The sequence below is a fragment of the Pan paniscus genome, chromosome 11 (assembly GCF_029289425.2).
Source record: "Pan paniscus chromosome 11, NHGRI_mPanPan1-v2.0_pri, whole genome shotgun sequence".
In the NCBI taxonomy this organism is placed as follows: Eukaryota; Metazoa; Chordata; class Mammalia; order Primates; family Hominidae; genus Pan; species Pan paniscus.
The window spans coordinates 7,087,625-7,106,027 of record NC_073260.2 but is presented as its reverse complement, the minus strand read 5'-3'; the positions used below and the strand labels follow the sequence as shown (position 1 = coordinate 7,106,027).

The window sequence follows — 18,403 nt, the reverse complement described above, 5'->3', positions numbered from 1 at the left end:
CCACAAATACAGTCGCATGGTGCACATAGGGGCAGAGCTCTGGGGTAGCAGGAAACCTACGAGTGGAGACATTTGGGCCCACCCCCAGCCAGCCAGCTGCCTGCTTGGCCAACAGCAAATGCGTACTGCTGTGCGTGCCAAGCTGGACAGCCCTGTGCCAGCCACCAGGGCAGCCAAGGGAAGTCTTGAGTGAGAAGCAGCCTCAGTTCAGACTGACGTGTCAGGGGGACGTAAGCCCTGGTGTTGCCGATTCTTTAGATCAGCATTTCCCTGGGGACAAGTTTCGTGGAAGACAATTTTCCCATAAATAATCAGAATGGGGGATGGTTTTCAGGTGAAACTGTTCCATATCAGATCATCAGGCATTAGATTCTCATAAGCAGCATGCAACCTAGATCCCTTGAATGCACAGTTGACAATAGGGTTCGTGTCCTATGAGAATCTGGCAGGAGGTGGAGCTCAGGCAGTGATGCTCACTTGCCACTCGCCTCCTGCTGTGTGGCCCCATTCCTAGCAGGCCGTGGACCGGTACTGGTCTGTGGCCTGGGGGTTGGGGACCCCTGCTCTAGATGTTTCAAGAAAAACCAGAAATCTCAAGTTTAATGTCAACCTTTGGATTTTCAAACATTGACAACTACCTTGTCTGTCTTTAAAATCATGGGGACCAATTCTTCAAAAAGTCAAACAGAATTCACATAAGATCCAGCAGTTCTGCTCCTAGTACAGGTCCTCAAAGAACGGAAAGAAGGTATTCAAACAAAAGCTTGTACACAAATGCTCACAGTGGCATGATTCACAATAACCAAAGGCTACTGGGAAAACAGCACAAAAGCCACATTTGGGAAATAAATTGTCCATCAACTATCCATCAACTAATGAATGGATAAACAAAATGCCACACAGTGGACTGTGATTCAGTCAGAAAAAGGCATGAAGCACTGATATACCTACGATGTGAGTGAACTTAAAAACATTACGCCGGCTGGGCGCGGTGGCTCACGCCTATAATCCCAGCACTTTGGGAGACCGAGGCAGGAGGATTACCTAAGGTCAGGAGTTCAAGACCTGTAGGGACCAGCCCTACAGGATATGTGGTTTTTTCCCCCCGTGTGGAGAGATGAGAGATTGTAGTAATAAAGACACAAGACAAAGAGATAGAAGAAAAGACAGCTGGGCCCGGTGGACCACTACCACCAAGACACGGAGACCGGTAGTGGCCCTGAATGCCTGCCTGCGCTGTTATTTATTGGATACAAAGCAAAAGGGGCAGGGTAAAGAGTGTGAGTCATCTCTAATGATTGATAAGGTCATGTGAGTCATGTGTCCACCAGATAGGGGGCCCTTCCCTGTTAGGTAGCCGAGGCAGAAAGAGAGAGGACAGCTTACATCATTATTTCTTCTATGCTCTTTTCAGAAAGATCAAAGACTTTAATACTTTCACTAATTTTGCCACTGCTATCTAGAGGGCAGAGCCAGGTGTACAGAGTGGAACATAAAAGTGAAACAGGAGAGTGACTGCTGAAGCACAGCATCACAGGGAGATGGTTAGGCCTCCGGATAACTGCAGGTGGGCCTGACATCAGTCAGGCCCTCCACGAGAGGTGGTGGAGCAGAGTCTTCTCTAAACTCTCCCGGGGAGAGGGAGACTCCCTTTCCCGGTCTGCTAAGTAGCGGGTGCTTTTCCTTGGCACTGACGCTACCGCTAGACCACGGTCCGCTTGGCAACGGGTGTCTTCCCAGACGCTGGCGTTACCGCTAGACCAAGGAGCCCTCTGGTGGCCCTGTCTGGGCATGACAGAGGGCTCACACGTCTTCTGGTCACTTCTCACCATGCACCTTCAGCTCGTATCTCTGTATGGCCTGGTTTTTCTTAGGTTATGATTGTAGGGCAAGGATTATTATAACATTGGAATGAAGAGTAATTGCTACAAACTAATGATTAATGATATTCATATATAATCATATCTACGATCTAGATCTAGTATAATTCTTGTTATTTTATATATTTTATTACACTGGAACAGCTCGTGCCCTCGGTCTCTTGCCTTGGCACCTGAGTGGCTTCCTGCCCACAAAGACCAGCCTGGCCAACATGGTGAAACCCCATCTCTACTAAAAATACAAAAAATTAGCCAGGGGTGGTGGTGGGTGTCTGTAATCCCAGCTACTTGGGAGGCTGAGGCAGGAGAATTGCTTGAACCCAGGAGGCAGAGGTTGCAGTGAGCTGAGATTGCACCATTGCACTCCAGCCTGGGTGACAGAGCAACACTCTGTCTGAAAATATATATATATATATATATATTACGCCACATGGAAGAAGCCAGACACAAAAGGTCAAAAAATGTATCATCCTTTTCTATGAAATGCCCAGAATAGGCAAATCCATGGGGACAGTAAGTAGACTGGTGTTCGCCAGGGGCTTGGGGAGGGGAGAATGGGGAGTGCCTGCTTAATAGATACAAAAAATTAGCCAGGTGTGGTGGCTTATGCCTGTAATCCCAGCTACTTGGGAGGCTGAGGCGGGAGAATCACTTGAACCTGGGAGGCAGAGGTTGCAATGAGCTGAGATTGCACCATTGTACTCCAGCCTCAGCAACAAGAGTGAAACTGCCTCAAAAAAAAAAAAGAAAAAAGAAAATTTGAAGTTTTTAGCCTCCAGTGTGGCAGCGGATTCAGGCAGGCTCATAGACAGATGCTCAAGGCACTGGTGAAGGACCTGTGGACCACAGGGCACTCCCATGGCCGCAGAGTTTTACCCCACAGATGGCTGATTAATTACAAAGACGGGAAGCTTGTGGACACCCCCTGGAGCAAGTGACCAACTCAATGCCACCAATAACGGGACAAATATATTTTGTGCTCGTGATACAACAGCACAGGAAAGACACACCACCACTGACACAGTGTTCTTCCCCCAAATATGTAACCTGACTCTACGCACGAGGAAACAATCGGACAAATTCAGATAGTGAGGCGTTCTCTAAGATAACCGGCCTGCACTCCTCAACAATGCCCATACGTGTGCAGGAAGGCTTATGTTGGAAAAAATAATAGTAAAAACAAGAAAATAAATAAAAATGCCAATATTGTGAAAGACCAACAAAAAATAAAATAAAAAGGGAGTGGAGTTGTTCTGAATGAGGAAAACTAGAGATACAGGACAGCCACGCACAATGCATGATTCTATGTTGGATCCAAATCAAATCCTTTAAAATATATATATATAGCAATAGGCCAGGCACGGTGGCTCATGTCTGTAATCCAAGCACTTTGGGAGGCCGAGGTGCATGGATCACGAGGTCAGGAGTTCGAGACCAGCCTAGCCAATATGGTGAAAACCTGTCTCTACTAAAAATACAAAAATTAGCCAGGCGTGGTGGCGTGTCCCTGTAATCCCAGATACTCAGGAGGCTGAGGCAGAAGAATCACTTGAACCCGGGAGACGGAGGTTGCAGTGAGCCAAGATTGCATCACTGCACTCCAGCCTGGGCGACAGAGTGAGACTCTGTCTCAAAAAAAACAAAAAACAAAAAACAAAATCAGCAATAAAGGACATCTTAGGACCATTGCAGAATTGTGACTATGGATGATATATTAGCTCGTGTTATTATATCAAGTTTAGATGTGATAATAGTGTTGTGATCATGTAAAAAAATGTCCTTATTCCGGCCGGGCGCGGTGGCTCACGCCTGTCATCCCAGCACTTCGGGAGGCCGAGGCGGGTGGATCACGAGGTCAGGAGATCGAGACCATCCTGGCTAACACGGTGAAACCCCGTCTCTACTAAAAAAATACAGAAAAATTAATCGGGCGTGGTGGCGGGCGCCTGTAGTCCCAGCTACTCCAGAGCCTGAGGCAGGAGAATGGCGTGAACCCGGGAGGCGGAGCTTGCAGTGAGTAGAGATCGCGCCACTGCACTCCAGCCTGGGAGACAGAGCGAGACTCCGTCTCAAAAAAAAAAAAGGAAGAAAAATGTCCTTATTCCATAGAGATACATGGTGAAGTGTTTGGGAGTGGAATAGCATGACACCATAGCATACTTTCAGATTGCTCAATGAAAACTGAACACGTAGACAGAGGAGCTCATGACAGCCTGGGCAACATCACGAGACCCCCATCTCTAAAAAAAGAAAAAAAGAAACAAGGGAGTGCAATGTGGTGAGATTGGTGAATCTGGGCAATGGCTATTTAGATATTCCTTGTACTATTTCAACTTTTCTTTAAACTTAAAATTTTCAAAATAAAAATTTAGATAAGAAACAGGCCAGGCTCAGTGGCTTATACCTGTAATCCCAGCACTTTGGGAGGCTGAGGTGGGTGGACCACCTGAGGTCAGGAGTTTGAGACGAGCCTGGCCAACATGGCGAAAACCTGTCTCTATTAAAAGCACAAAAATTAGCCACATGTGATGGCACATGCCTTTAATCCCAGCTCCCCAGGAGGCTGAGGCAGGAGAATCTCTGGATCCAGGGCAGCGGAGGCTGCAGTGAGCAGAGATTGTGCCACTGCAGTCCAGCCTGGGCGACAGAGTGAGACTCCATCTCAAAAGAAAACAAAAACAAAAATTAGCCGGGCCTGGTGGCAGGTGCCTGTAATCCCAGCTACTCAGGAGGCTGAGGCAAGAGAGTCACTGGAACCCTGGAGGCGGAGGTTGCAGTGAGCAGAGATTGTGCCACTGCACTCCAGCCTGGGTGACAGAGCAAGACTCTGTATCAAAAAAAAAAAAAAAAGAAAAGAAAGAAACAAAAAATGTTGAATGACTATTAATAAATAGAGCTAGACTGATGTGGTTGCATTTATGAGAAGTGAGGAGAAAAATTCTATCCCTTCCACATACCATGCCCAAAAACAAATTCAAGTGGTTAAAGACATAAATGAGAAAAGTGAGGCTTTAAAACACTTAGGAGATTGATTAATTCAACTACATTAAAATAAAAACCAGCCAGGCGTGGTGGCTCACGCCTGTAATCCCAGCTACTTGGGAGGCTGAGGCATGACAATCTCTTGAACTTGGGAGGTGGAGGTTGCAGTAAGCCGAGATCACGCCACTCCATTCCAGCCTGGGCAACAGAGCGAGACTTCATCTCAAAAATAAAATAAAATAAAAACCTTCTGTACAACAAAAGACATCAGTAAAGAAGCACAAGTCACACAGCAAGATAAAATATTGGAAATATATGTGATACTTAAAAGATTAACATGGAAAATATTTGGAGAATTTTTCTTTTTTTTCTTTTTTTTCTTTTTTTTGAAATGGAGTCTCACTCCGTTGCCCAGTCTGGAGTGCAGTGGTGCAATCTTGGCTCACTGCAACCTCCACCTCCTGGGTTCAAGCAGTTCTCCTGCCTCAGCCTCCCAAGTAGCTGAGATTACAGGTGCACGCCACCACACCCGGGTAATCTTTGTATTTTTAGTAGAGACAGGGTTTCACCATGTTGGCCAGGATGGTCTCCGACTCCTGACCTTGTGATCCACATGCCTTAGCCTCCCAAAGTGCTGGGATTACAGGTGTAAACCACCGCGCCCGGCCAAGAGTGATCACCAAAGTAGTAAAATAGTGAAAAATGGAAACAACCCAAACACATAGGACCGAGAGGCTGGATGTGTGGCCCGCTCCCATGCTGGAATTCTCTAGCTCTTCCAATGAGTGAACTGCAGAGGAATCCTCACCCTGAGCCTGGCTGACACGTGGGACTGGATAACCCTGTCGTGGGGACTGTCCTGCCTATAGTAGGATGCTCAGCAGCACCCCTGGCCTCTACCCATGAGACGCCATAGCATCCTTCCGTGTGACAACCACAGATGTCTCTACATATTGTCAAATGTCCCCCTGAGGGGGCAGAATTGCCCAACTAAGAACCACATTAGACGGGGCACAGTGGCTCACGCCTGTAATCCTAGCACTTTGGGATGCCCAGGCGGGCGGATCACTTGGGGTCAGGAGTTCAAGACCAGCCTGGTCAACATGGTGAAACCCCGTCTCTACTAAAAATACAAAAATTAGCCGGGCGTGGTGGCAGCCGCCTGTAATCCTAGCTGTTCAGGAGGCTGAGGCAGGAGAATTGCTTGAACCTGGGAGGCGGAACCTGGGAGTAACCTGGGAATTGCTTGAACACGCCACTGCACTCCAGCCTGGGCGACAGAGCGAGACTCCGTCTCAAACAAACAAAAAGAACCACATTAGAGCCATATGAATCCTCATGGATAAATCTTAAAACATAGTGCTGGGTGGAAAATCTATATCACAGAAAGGTGGATGCAGTATAACACTTTTCATATGAGGGCTAAAAACACACCAAGAAAACATGATGGCTGCGCACATATGTAGTGAGGTCTCAGGCTCATGTCACTTCTGCAAAGGGAGAGAGGGACAGAGCATGCCACAGGGCTCCAACTGTATCTATAGTTCTTCATTTATTTCCTTAAAAAGTAAAAGATCTAAGGTAAAGAAACAGGAATGGTGGGTACAGGGTGTTCCTTATACTATTATTATCCTACTCTGTATGCGTGAAATAGCTCCCTTTAAAAAAATAACAAGAGGCCGAGATCGCGCCACTGCACTCCAGCCTGGGCGACAGACGAAGACGCCATCTCAAAAAACAAACAAAACAAACAAAGAAACAAACAGCTGCCTCAAAAACAGAAAAGATGACGAGAAGGAGAGGTCTTAGAACACATCCTTATCTGAAGGACAGGATACAGTCTTGTTTTAGGAAACTCCAGCTGCTCTGTGTCATTGAAAGGGAAGAGGAGAGACCAGATGGTCCAAGTTCACCATGGCACTGGGAAGGACCTGAGACTGACTGCAGGCCCTTCATGAAAGCAAAGCCTGGGTGTGTTATAACCGCCAGTCCCACTCTCCCACAGTGAGGTCCATCCCGGCAGGGGCTGAGTCCACCTTGACCACTGAGACAAACAGACCTCGTGATGGACTCAGTGTTTTTAAATTGTGGAGCTTGGACAGGGAGGGGCGAGATGGAGAACGAGGTATACACAAAAGAGAACAATGTGATGAGGGCATGAAGTGTGCTTACCAACCTTCCCTCACCCAGAGGCTGGAAGAGATTTTAGAGCTTAACAGAAAAAGAGTGGGAAAAGGACACTGCTGGGCAAAAGACATGAACTAAAGACTTCTCGGCTGTCCCCATCAGTGGCACGGTGGTCTCAGCAGTACCGATGCGGATACTCAAGAACGTGAGGCTACCGTGGAAATGCTTTGCTTAAACCACACGTGAGTTTCCAAGGAGTGAAGATCCCCAGGGAAAGCATCTAGGACCCTGCCGTGTTGGCCCAGCTCTGGGAAGTCAATCGACGTGGACCCCTTACTGTGTTAACTGCTAATCAGCCTTCTGTAAAAATGATATTGCAAATTCACCTGTAGCCGTCTATTTTGTTCTCTTGCTGGTGAGGAATAGGAACTGATGTAAATTGGTGAAGGTTTACTGAAGCCTGTAAGAAAATATTTTATGAAATTAAAAAAAAAGAGAGGCCTGGTGTGGTGGCTCACGCCTGTAATCCTAGCACTTTGGGAGGCCGAGGTGGGTGGATCACGAGGTCAGGAACTCGAGACCAGGCTAATCAACATAGTAGAGACCTGTCTCTACTAAAAATACAAAAATTAGCCGGGCGTGGTGGCCCGTGCCTGTAATCCCAGTTACTCGGGAGGCTGAGGCAGGAGAATCGCTTGAACCTGGGAGATGGAGGTTGCAGTGAGCCGAGATCGCGCCACTGCATTCCAGCTTGGGCGACAGAGCGAGACTCGGTCTCAACATAAAAAAATAAATAACAAGAAACATCACCTGTCTGCGGAAGGCGTACTGTGCTCTGGTCCTGGGATCCGGCTAAGGGATGTGGGGCCAGGGTCAGAGTGTGGCAGATGGGCCTCTTCAGACAGGCACCAGCTTCCCCAGGGAGGCCTCCTAGCTGAGCCTGGTAAAAGGATGAAGAACATTCTAGGGGGCCAGGCTGGAGAGCCCGGGAATTGCAGACAGAAGTGAGCCAGGCAGGGGCACTCCACATGTGTGTGGGTGCGAGTGTATAATAAATAATGGCTGCAGGGTGAGCCCCAGTTCTGCCAAGGCAGGGGAATGACTCTTACGGCTTCGGGGGTCTGAAGAGGGGCAGGGGGATGGGAGGCTGGTGATCCTAGTTCAGCAGTGGCAAAGCAGGTGTCTGAGGGAGCCTGGTGGGGGGGGTGACCCTGGGTTTCCGCCTCCAGCCCTTTGAGGAGCATGGGCTTTGCCTGTCCTGTCTCTTGGGGTCACACGTGGGAGTTACTGAAGTGAAGGCCCAGGCACCTCCGCCCAACAGGGGCGGGGCAGCTGCAGTCCCGCCCACGGCCACCGGGGGCGGTGTGTATGGTTCTCCGCACAAGCCGAGGAGCTGAAGAGCACAGGGAGGATGAAATCTTGCCCGCTCTGCTCTGGCCGTCTGGGTGCAGCTGCGTCCTCCTGGAGGCAGGAAGGGGCACCCGGCGGGCTAGCGTGCCACAGACCCACAGGTGAATGGGCCCACAGCCCAAGTCCTCACCAATGCTCTCCTAAGCAAAGGGAAAGTATCCAGGGAACCTCGGGGTGTTGTTAGGGTTAATGTTTACGAAAGGCTTCAAAGAGGGGCCGGGCGCGGTGGCTCACGCCTGTAATCCCAGCACTTTGGGAGGCCGAGGCAGGCGGATCACCTGAGGTCAGCAGTTCGAGACCAGCCTGGCCAACATGGTGAAACCCCGTCTCTACTAAAAATACAAAAATTAGCCGGGCATGGTGGTGGGAATCCGTAATCTCAGTTACTAGGGAGCCTGAGGCAGGAGAATCACCTGAACCCGGGAGGCGGAGGTTGCAGTGAGCCGAGATTGCACCACTGCACTCCAGCCTGGGTGACAGAGCAAAACTCCGTCTCAAAAAAACAAACACCAAACAAACAAAACACCACAAGAATACCAAGGGCTGCATCCCCAAACCAGTAAATCAGTAATGCTAGGTTGGATCCCAGGCAATCAGAATTTTTTTTTTTTTTTTTTTTTTTTTTGGTTGTTGTCGTTTGGGACAGTCTTGCTCTGTCACCCAGGATGGAGTGCAGTGGCACAATCTCTACTCACTGCAACCTCCGCCTCCTGGGTTCAAGCGATTCTCCTGCCTCAGCCTCCCAAGTAGCTGGGATTACAGGCGCCCACCACCACACCCGGTTATTTTGTGTTTTTAGTAGAGACGGGGTTTCACCATGTTGGCCAGGCTGGTCTCGAACTCCTGACCTCAGGTGATCTGCCAGCCTCGGCCTCCCAAAGTGCTGGGATTACAGGCATGAGCCACCGCACCTGACCTCAGAATTTTTTTTAAAAGCCCCCAACTGAGCCCAATGTGCTCCCTAAGGTTAAAAACTCAAGGCTGAAAACTACCAATCTGACAATTCTGTTGCAATGCTGCTTGAAAACAAAGATAACTGTGTCTACTGAGCTGACAGGACAGCAACAGACTTCCTCCTCCTGCAGTTTCAAACACCCAAACTACGAATATGCCATTTCTGCCATTTGACTTGGCAAATGCCTTCTGTATAGTAGGACAGGGTGACGATAACTCAGGTCTTTGGAGTCATGGAGGGATCCCTTGTGTACAGAAACTGCCTTTGTGGTGCTGTACAACACTATCAATTCTATTTGAGCTGAGGCTAAATTTTAGTTTCGTCCCTGAATTATTTATTCCTCAATGAATGGTGAAACCCAGGAGGTGGGGGCGATTGTGGGGGCGGATGGGTCAGGAGAGAGATGTCTGGTGACTTCAAAAACCATCACTAAGGCTGCTGCAGTAACAAATTCCACAAATGACCACCATGCAGCACTCACCTCTCACCTGGCCATTGGGCAAATTTATTACTCCCCCTAAGTCCCAAACACACCATTTTACCCTCCCTGGTAATTTGTGTATGCATACTGAACAAGCCAAGCAGGCCAAGTGGGCTGTGTGCACACACTTCTGGGTACAGAAGGAGACACAGAGGCGGAGGTCAAGTGCCTTTTAAAAGGCACAAGTGTGGGGAAGCTGACTACATTTCGTGAAGTTATTGTTTTATAAAGTGTGTTCCACTTCTATAACCATCAGCAATTACCCCTGGCCAGGGCAATTCTACCCTGTCCCTCCACCAGTGCTTCTGGCAGCTCCTTTCACGGGTCACTGTTCATCTGTTCCTCCTATCTCACCTCCACCCCAATTCCAGCCTAATGATCAGCACATATTTCTGTTGGACCAAACTTCAGTCTGTAACTAAACAGCACAGCTGGCCTCAATGCACCTCATTACTGTACAGAGAAGATTCCAAAAGGAGCTAGGAAGGAGGGCCGGGCTGGATAATGAAACTTTTTATATCTGAATTGCACAAATCCCCACCAAGTAATTTCAGCATAAAGCAAACCAAATGGCAGACGAAATGATGTTAGTACTTTGTAGTTTACTTCATAATATATAACCTCTAATCCATATCCGTCATCTTGTTTCTGCTTTTAATTCTGCCATTTCCTCTTAAAATTTAGGGTTTAACAAAGACAACAGGGCTACTGTTTGCCAAATCGCAGCTATTAATTCACAGCATAGAAAAGTCAAAGCTATAGCAAAAAATTGCTAATCTGCACAACTTTAAAAAATAGTTCAGTACATTTTTGTTATAAAATTCATTTACAGGAGGTTATTCATATGTACTTGTCAAATTTACTCCTAATTCACAAAAACATACAACTCAACAAACTGTGCACAATAAATCCAAGGCAAATTATATACAAAGAAACAAAACAAGCTTTTAAGTAGCACATATTCATTTGAAATAACTAATATTGAAAGAAGACAGGGAACTTTCTTTTAATGCCATGGCAAAGACGAAGCAAAGAGCCACACTTCACACCTTGTAAAAAGAATAGCCCTGTTCAACAACGCTGCGCTGACAGCCGCATCAGGAGGGGCCACGGTGAACACAGGAAATGGCTTTGGCAAATACTTGTACCAACTGTAACGAGTGAAGTTTCAAAAGTAATGTGAGGTACAACTGCATTCCGCTGTGAAAGGCCGTCAAAGGACACAGGCTCGTCTGTTAGAAAGGATGATCTAGTTCTACCATTAATTCTTGCAGAATCAGATCTGCTGAGTGGTGAACCAACAGGTGAACACAACGTAAGAACAGGCATCAAACTTCACTGGAAATAATATTGTTCAGTGTGTGGCAGCAAAATATGCATTTTAGAGAAAACTTATTTCTCAAATCATGTGTTAATAGTATTAACATGAGCAGCGTGAGAGACATCCTGACCCCAACTGTTTTTGCCATGCCTCCCTTTAGAAGCTTAGGAGTTTGTACATTCCCTAAGTGGTCACCACTACAAGTGTCTGCTAAAATGGGCACTTCATCAAGATAACAGGAAAGCAAACTTAAAGTAACGAGATTTCTTCCCAAAGGCACATGGAAGAAGCTGATAGAGCCCTTGACCGAGACAGAGTGGGACCCATCCCTACCCGTCCTGAACTGTCGCACACTGCATGGCCAAAGACAAACTCTCCACCCCCACAGAGGAAGCAGTGGCTGACTCTGGGGACAAAGCACTCTAGGAAGTCACCTGCTCCCTGGGTTTCAGGAGTGTTCAGTTGACATTAGTCAGATGTCTGGACACCAGTGAGGGAGACACAGGTAATGAAATCAAATGCTCAAACTTTTGGCAACCGAAAGTTGTTTTTTAAAGCTCTTTATGATCTGCTCAAGTAGAATTTCTAACACAAAACCCTTTTTTGCTTGAAAAGCAGATGACAAAGGAAATGTCAAATAATGCACATGAATCTTCAGCTATTTTCCTACCCCCAAATGAGATAAGGGGCTGCACAGCATTCACTACAGACCCCTAGGTTTTACAACTGTCAACTGTACATTCTCATGTTTAGGATACTCCAGTTCACTGTGTGGATATTTGGAAAACTGGACAAAATCAGGCAGCCCACCCCTCCCTTGTCCTGAGCTTCCTCGATCTCCATTCACCATGACCAATTTTTTCCCCCACAAAAGCACTATCACCTCTAATAGTAGCTGGAAACACCTATCAGATATTCTAAACAGCATGTATTTTTACCAGGTAGATGATTTCTGAAGATCACAGGAAGTCTACCACTCTCTTCCCAGTTCTGAACTCCTCTGGTTACGCTTCATTTTAAATCGGGTGCTTCTTTCCCGCCCAAAATATTCTATTTGGCCTGCCCCAGTGGTTCCCAAGCTGCTTGGTGATCAGAATCCCTTGGGAAATGTTGAACACACAGCTTCCCAGGCTTTCTGGAAAACTAGTTAGATCTGTCTGACAATCTGTAAGCTGAGGCGATTCTTCCACAGCTGACCCAGCGCTAATCTAGCATTTGGCAACCAAATGTCTGTACCTCACCAGTCACACAAAGCTCACAATATGCTGGGAGCATTTGAATGATAGCTCAAGAATTATTCTTTCACTCCATATTCTTCTCTCTCAAGAAGATTAGGAATTTTAGCTAGGGAACTATGTGCATACTGAAACAGGTAAATGAACTCATCACAGAAATATAATACCCTGGGCCAATGCACTCTATCTAAAAATGCACCATGTCAGCAAGACTTTACCTAACATAACCGTGCTGCCCAAAGTGTCCCCTAGGAGACTCCAGGTTTTTGGGGGGTTTTTTGCTTTTTTTTTTTTTTTTTTTTAATAGAGCCAGAGACACCTGACCCACCAGCACTAACTCAGCTTATTCCAAGCTGGGCTGTTAATCAATCTGTCTTGCCCTAACAATGGCTGGAAGGACCCGCCCTCCTCCCATCTTTTTTTTTTTTTGTAATATAAAGTTTGTTCTGTTGAAAAATGATTAACATTTTAAACAGGGGGAAAGAAAAGCGGTCTACTAGATTAAATTTTAAAAGGATTTTGTTATTTGCTATACAAATATACATTTCAACTTTTACAACATTCACTCCAGTCTGACCTCCTTGTCTATAGAAGACTAAGAGATCAACATTTCCAGTCACAAGGACATTATTACGGATACACAATGCCCTCTGAAAGCTTTTGCAAATGACAGAAAATACTGAAGATGACCAGAGGCTCAGGTGTTAAGGATGCATTTTCCATGTTTTCCAACAGCACACAAACTCCTTACAAAAAACAAGCTTATCTAGATGGTCCCACGAGCTGGTCATCTTCAGTTTACAATATGCTGTGGCTGCTGGCCCATGTCACTGGGCTTTCCTATAAAAGCTTTCTTTTCTTGGAACTGCTGTCCTCCTGCTCCAGTGTCCTCTTGTCCCACCTAGAGTTCCTCCTGGTGTGATGGGTCTCGGAGCCACACTTCTCCTGCTCCCCCTCACTGAAAGCCCTGGCCTCTCTCCTGTGACAGAGCTCCTCTTCCGGGTCATCACATTTGCTCTGACACGTGGAAGCCTCGGGACTGGCAGCTGGAGGTTCGCCCCGCAAGGGAGGTTTGTGGCTGCTCAGAGCAGCCACTACAGCAGCGGGCTGCTGTACATGGCTCAGGTCCTGGTGAACGACAGGGAAGCCCGGCTCGCCCGTAGGAGGTGTTGCTCCAGGATGCTGGGGGCTCGAGGGTTGTGGATCCCAAAGGAATATTCCTCCTTTGACCTCAATGCCCATCCTCTTCAGCAGTCGTGGGTCCTGAAGTTGGTCATGAACAGGAGGTCTTTCAGGGTCCTTTGAAGTAACAGTAAGAGTAATTTCCTTGGAGTCAGAGGGTGTGTGGTATGGAGAAGCAGCAACAGATGTCTTGGCAAATCCACTGTCTAGCTTGCTGCTGGGCAAACCACCCTGGGGTCTGGACCCCTCTGGGGCTATGGTAGGAGGGTGAGTGAGACTTCTCTGCAGCACAGGCTTGAGTTTCAGAATCTTCACTGCATCATGTCTATAGTTTTTCTCACAGGTCTTAATAATGGCACCACGCTTCTGAGCATCCTGAATCAGCTGATTCCAATGCTGGTTTTCCTTGAAACAATGAGAAGGGAGAAATAATTATACCCCAAAGAGACACTGCTTGGGAAGCAGAGAGTTCCGCTTTCATTTCTGAACAAATAATACATATTATTGTATGAACATATTCTCAAGATTCATTACTCGTCAGACAAGGATGAAAGGAAAAAATAAATTCAAATACAAAATGATAAAGTCCCATTCCTAAAAAATAAGACCTGGTCACAACCTATAATGGAGAACTTCAACTTTTATTTATTTTTTTTTTTTTTGAGACAGACTCGCTCTGTCGCCAGGCTGGAGTGCAGTGGCGCAATCTTGGCTCACTGCAACCTCCACCTCCCGGGTTCACGCCATTCTCCTGCCTCAGCCTCCCGAGTAGCTGGAACTACAGGCGCCCGCCACCACGCCCGGCTAATTTTTTGTATTTTTAGTAGAGACGGGGTTTCATCATGTTAGCCAGGATGGTCTCGATCTCCTGACCTCGTGATCCGCCCGCCTCAGCCTCCCAAAGTGCTGGGATTACAGGCATGAGCCACCATGCCTGGCCGAACTTCAACCATTTTTATCAGTGCATTCAACTGCAATGCAGGTCTGCACTAGTCACTAGGAGCATCATGTTGCTATTTATATTTCAATAAATTAAAATAAAAAATTCTGTTCCTAAATTGCATCAGCCACATTTCAAGTACACAGCGGTCACACACGACTAATGGCTATTGTACTGAGCAGTGCAGACACAAAACATTTCCGTTATCACAGAAAGGTCCTTTGGACATTGGTGATCTAGAGTACTGCCTACACCTCTTGGCAGGGCTAACGTTCTGAAACAGGAAGGTCTGGTTTCAGAAAGCAAACTTCTGAGTGCATGTGACTATTCTAGAAAAAGGCCCAAGGCTTTCACTGGATTTCTAAAGGCCTCCCAAACCCCGAAAGGCTAAAACATCTTCATCCACCGAGATCTCAAGATATCATCTCACTTTCTGCCTGTTTCCTACAGGAGCTTAAGATATTAAATCCCATCGGGAAAGTCGCCAAACACATGCATCTCTCCTCTCTTCCCGAGTTTCTTCAGAGGAGGCTGCTGCTTTACAACCACTAGAATTCGGGTCTCTTTAGAAAGAAGAAAGAAAAGAAGAAAAAGGATAGCTACCCTCTCATGGGGGCTCCTGTACTGTTCATAAAGGTATGTTAGGGAAGCAGTGAGGCTGCACAGTATTTACTTGCTGTGTGACCTTGGTCAAGTCACTTGACCTCTCTGAGCCTGTTTCCTCATCTGTAAAATAGGAGTAATATTTTATTTAATGGATTCTAAAGTGCACATTGCTTTCACATTTTAGCATTTCTGACCTTGGGGAGCCTCTTGGCCATGTACCTATCCTTGGAGATTACATGATGAGGCAATTATAACCCTTAGACTTTTAGTCAATAAACCATTTAAAAATCTTGCCTGAAAACCTTCTACAGACATTTTCTGATAAGACAAGATAACACCAGCATTAAAACTTATGCACTGGGCCAGGTACAGTGGCTCACGCCTGTAATCCTAACACTTTGGGAGGCCGAGGCGGGCGGATCACCTGAGGTCAGAGGTTCAAGACGAGCCTGGGCAACATGGTGAAACCCCGTCTCTACTAAAAATACAAAAATTACCCAAGTGTGATGGTGCACACCTGTAATCCCAGGTACTTGAGATGCTAAGGCACGAGAATCACCTGAACCCAGGAGGCGGACGTTGCAGTGAGCTGAGATCGTGCCACTGCACTCCAGCCTGGACAACAAGGTGAGGCTCTGTCTCAAAAAAAAAAAACAAAAACCAAAAAAACCTTATACACTGGAGATAAAGGGTTCTAAGAAATCCTGGAGACAATGGTGAAACTCTTAGCAAATGCTAAATTGCCAACCTTATTATTGCACTGGGGATGAATGACAACACTGATGACTATGGATTGGGAAGTGATTCATTCGTGCTAGATTCTGAAAATGAAATATTTTTAGGAATATCTTAACCTATTATTTTACTTGTATTTTCTATGTATGGATAAGAATATGGTAAAAATCTGTCTAAAGTCTTAAGAGTCCTTTCAATAAATATGAAAGTTCTAAGTGAAAATAAGGCACTGTGTCATAGTCTAATAATGGTACATAAAATAGTGGTGCATATTATAATGAATGGTTTCTTGAATTTGATAAACTATGGTAATAAGCTGACTTCACAGTAGTTTTTCAAGGTTTGGAGAAAGTCATGTGACCAGAATAAAATGCTTGGCCCGGTGGCTGGCATACTGAAGACAGGTCTGTGGAGGGAGCGCCAGGCTCTGGGGCTCAGTTCTCTTTCTCACTCAGATCTCTAGAGATCCTTAGCCTGTGGCTCAAACACATATGTGAAGCAGATGGCCTTGCGATTTTTGCTAAGTTCACTACACCTAAACTTAGTGTTTAATCCATTCCTAAGATCACAGAAACAGTTCTGAGCAGGCACTATTAGCCTTGGTTTCTCAGAGGAAATCAAATGCTTTAATGATTGATCCCATTTCCATAAGGGGAACTAGGCTAAAAAATTAGAAACAAAAGTAAACGAATCCCCAAAACAACAAAGAAAAAGCCCAAGGACAAAAAAAGTTAGGAAGCCCAGCTGACATGTCGGGAAGTTTCAGATTCTCGTCTGTCTCTTTTTGTAGCACTGCCTTCCTAGAGTGAAGACAATGTCGGTGCCATTAGCTGGAGGTCAGTGGTCTGCACAGTTGTGGAAGTGTGACCCAGGGGCTCCCAAACACTGTCTAAACAGAATGTGAAAAAGGGTTACAGAATAACCTTCCAAACCCCACTTCCCATGTCCTCCTTGGGCTGCCCTGCCTCCTGCACCCCACCCTTCACAATCACGATGCGCCTCATCCATCCAGAGTGCACTGCCAAGACACATCAACACCATGAGGTGCCAACTTAAGGGAGGATGAAAAACAGTAGTGCCCACGAAGCCTCCTTTAATCGAGGCATCGCTAAAAGATGTATCTCTAGTAACATTTCATTTACTTGTCAGGTTTAAACATGATCAAAATCTGTGATATTAAATATATTTGTCTTGTTTTGCTCAACTGTACAAATAAGTGTTAACAGGCTATTCAATTGATAAGAGATCACGTTTTAACACTCAGATGCTTATGGTCACAGGAAAAGCTATTTTTAAAAATCCAAACCTATATTTTGAGATAACTATAGATTTACAGGAAGTTGCAAAGAAAGTACTGAGAGGTTGCATGCACCCTTCACATGGGTTCTCCAAATAGTGATAAAAATCAACTTTTTAGGCCGAGGTGGGATGACTTTAGCCCAGGAGTCTGAGACCAGCCTGGACAACAGGGTAAGACCCTTTCTCTACTAAAAGTACAAAAATTAGCTGGGTGTGGTGGTACATGCGCCTATAGTCTCAGCTACTCAGGAGGCTGAGGTGGGAGAACGGCTTAAATCCAGGAGGCGGAGGCTGCAGTGAGCTGTGATTGTGCCACTGCACTCCCGCCAGGGGAAAACAACTTTTTAAACTTTCAAGTTATACAGAAATTTTTGTGAGACAGGTGTAGATCAGTGAGATTAATTTAAAGGCTTTTAATTCTAAAAAGAGATTACCCCAGTGAATCTTAGCCTAAACAAGCAGGAATGGAAGTACAATTTCAAAGAGAGGAAAAAATAAAATAATATTGCTTTCTATTCCACTGGATATATTTAAGAGTGATGTAATAATTTTAATTGCTGTATTTTAAAATGTCAATATTGATAATACATCAGAAGCATAATCTTCAGTAATATTTAAACTTACAAAGATTTTTTATATCAACTTAAAAATAGGAGGTACATAAAAATAAACGATACACAGCTTTTAAAACTTCCTTCAGAGCAGGCACACAAACGACAAAGGCTGGAGGTGATAGAGGAGTGAAACGAGAAAGAAGGTGTATCTGAGCGCCACCTGGTGGCAGGAACCAAAACCAGGGGAAACAGCCACCAAGTTGGCTCTTCTTAGATGAAATCAATGACTTCATAAAAAAGAGAAATGAGGAAAACTACAAAGTTATTACCCCTAATAAGACAAACAGCAAATACGTGCTACATCTAGCTGTGATATCAGTGAATTAAGCTGTACCATTTGTCTACTGAAGTTGGAAACTCGTACACCTCCTTCCAGAGGGGCGCCTGTCCTGGCAGAAGAATGCCGGAGGCGCTAAGTGCTGGAGAAACAGAGTGAGCAGCACAGCTCCCAGTGCCAGCAGAAAAGCAGAGCAGAGCACGCGCCTGCAAACTCTCTCTGGCATTAAGCTGGGCCAATAACAGCCACATTTACTGAGTGTTTACTAAGTGCCAAGCAATTGCTTTGGCACTTTACATTTGTGGGTTTAATATACCTTCTTAACAATAATCCTATGATGTGGATAATTTGTTTTAAAA

The 18,403-nt window shown here is 45.9% G+C and overlaps 1 protein-coding gene across 14 annotated transcripts in view; it reads right to left on the bottom strand.

Moving 5' to 3' along the window:
• Positions 1 to 10,417: 10,417 nt before the first annotated feature.
• The window catches only part of SETX (senataxin), a 96,155-nt gene continuing 88,169 nt past the window's right edge, over positions 10,418 to 18,403 (bottom strand). For all 14 annotated transcript variants that reach the window (XM_055117547.2, XM_055117549.2, XM_034929357.2 and 11 more), the window contains one exon: positions 10,418 to 13,978. In XM_055117547.2, the coding sequence (XP_054973522.1) occupies positions 13,232 to 13,978 (747 nt within the window). In that variant the 3' untranslated portion in view covers positions 10,418 to 13,231. The remainder of the gene's footprint in view (positions 13,979 to 18,403) is intronic.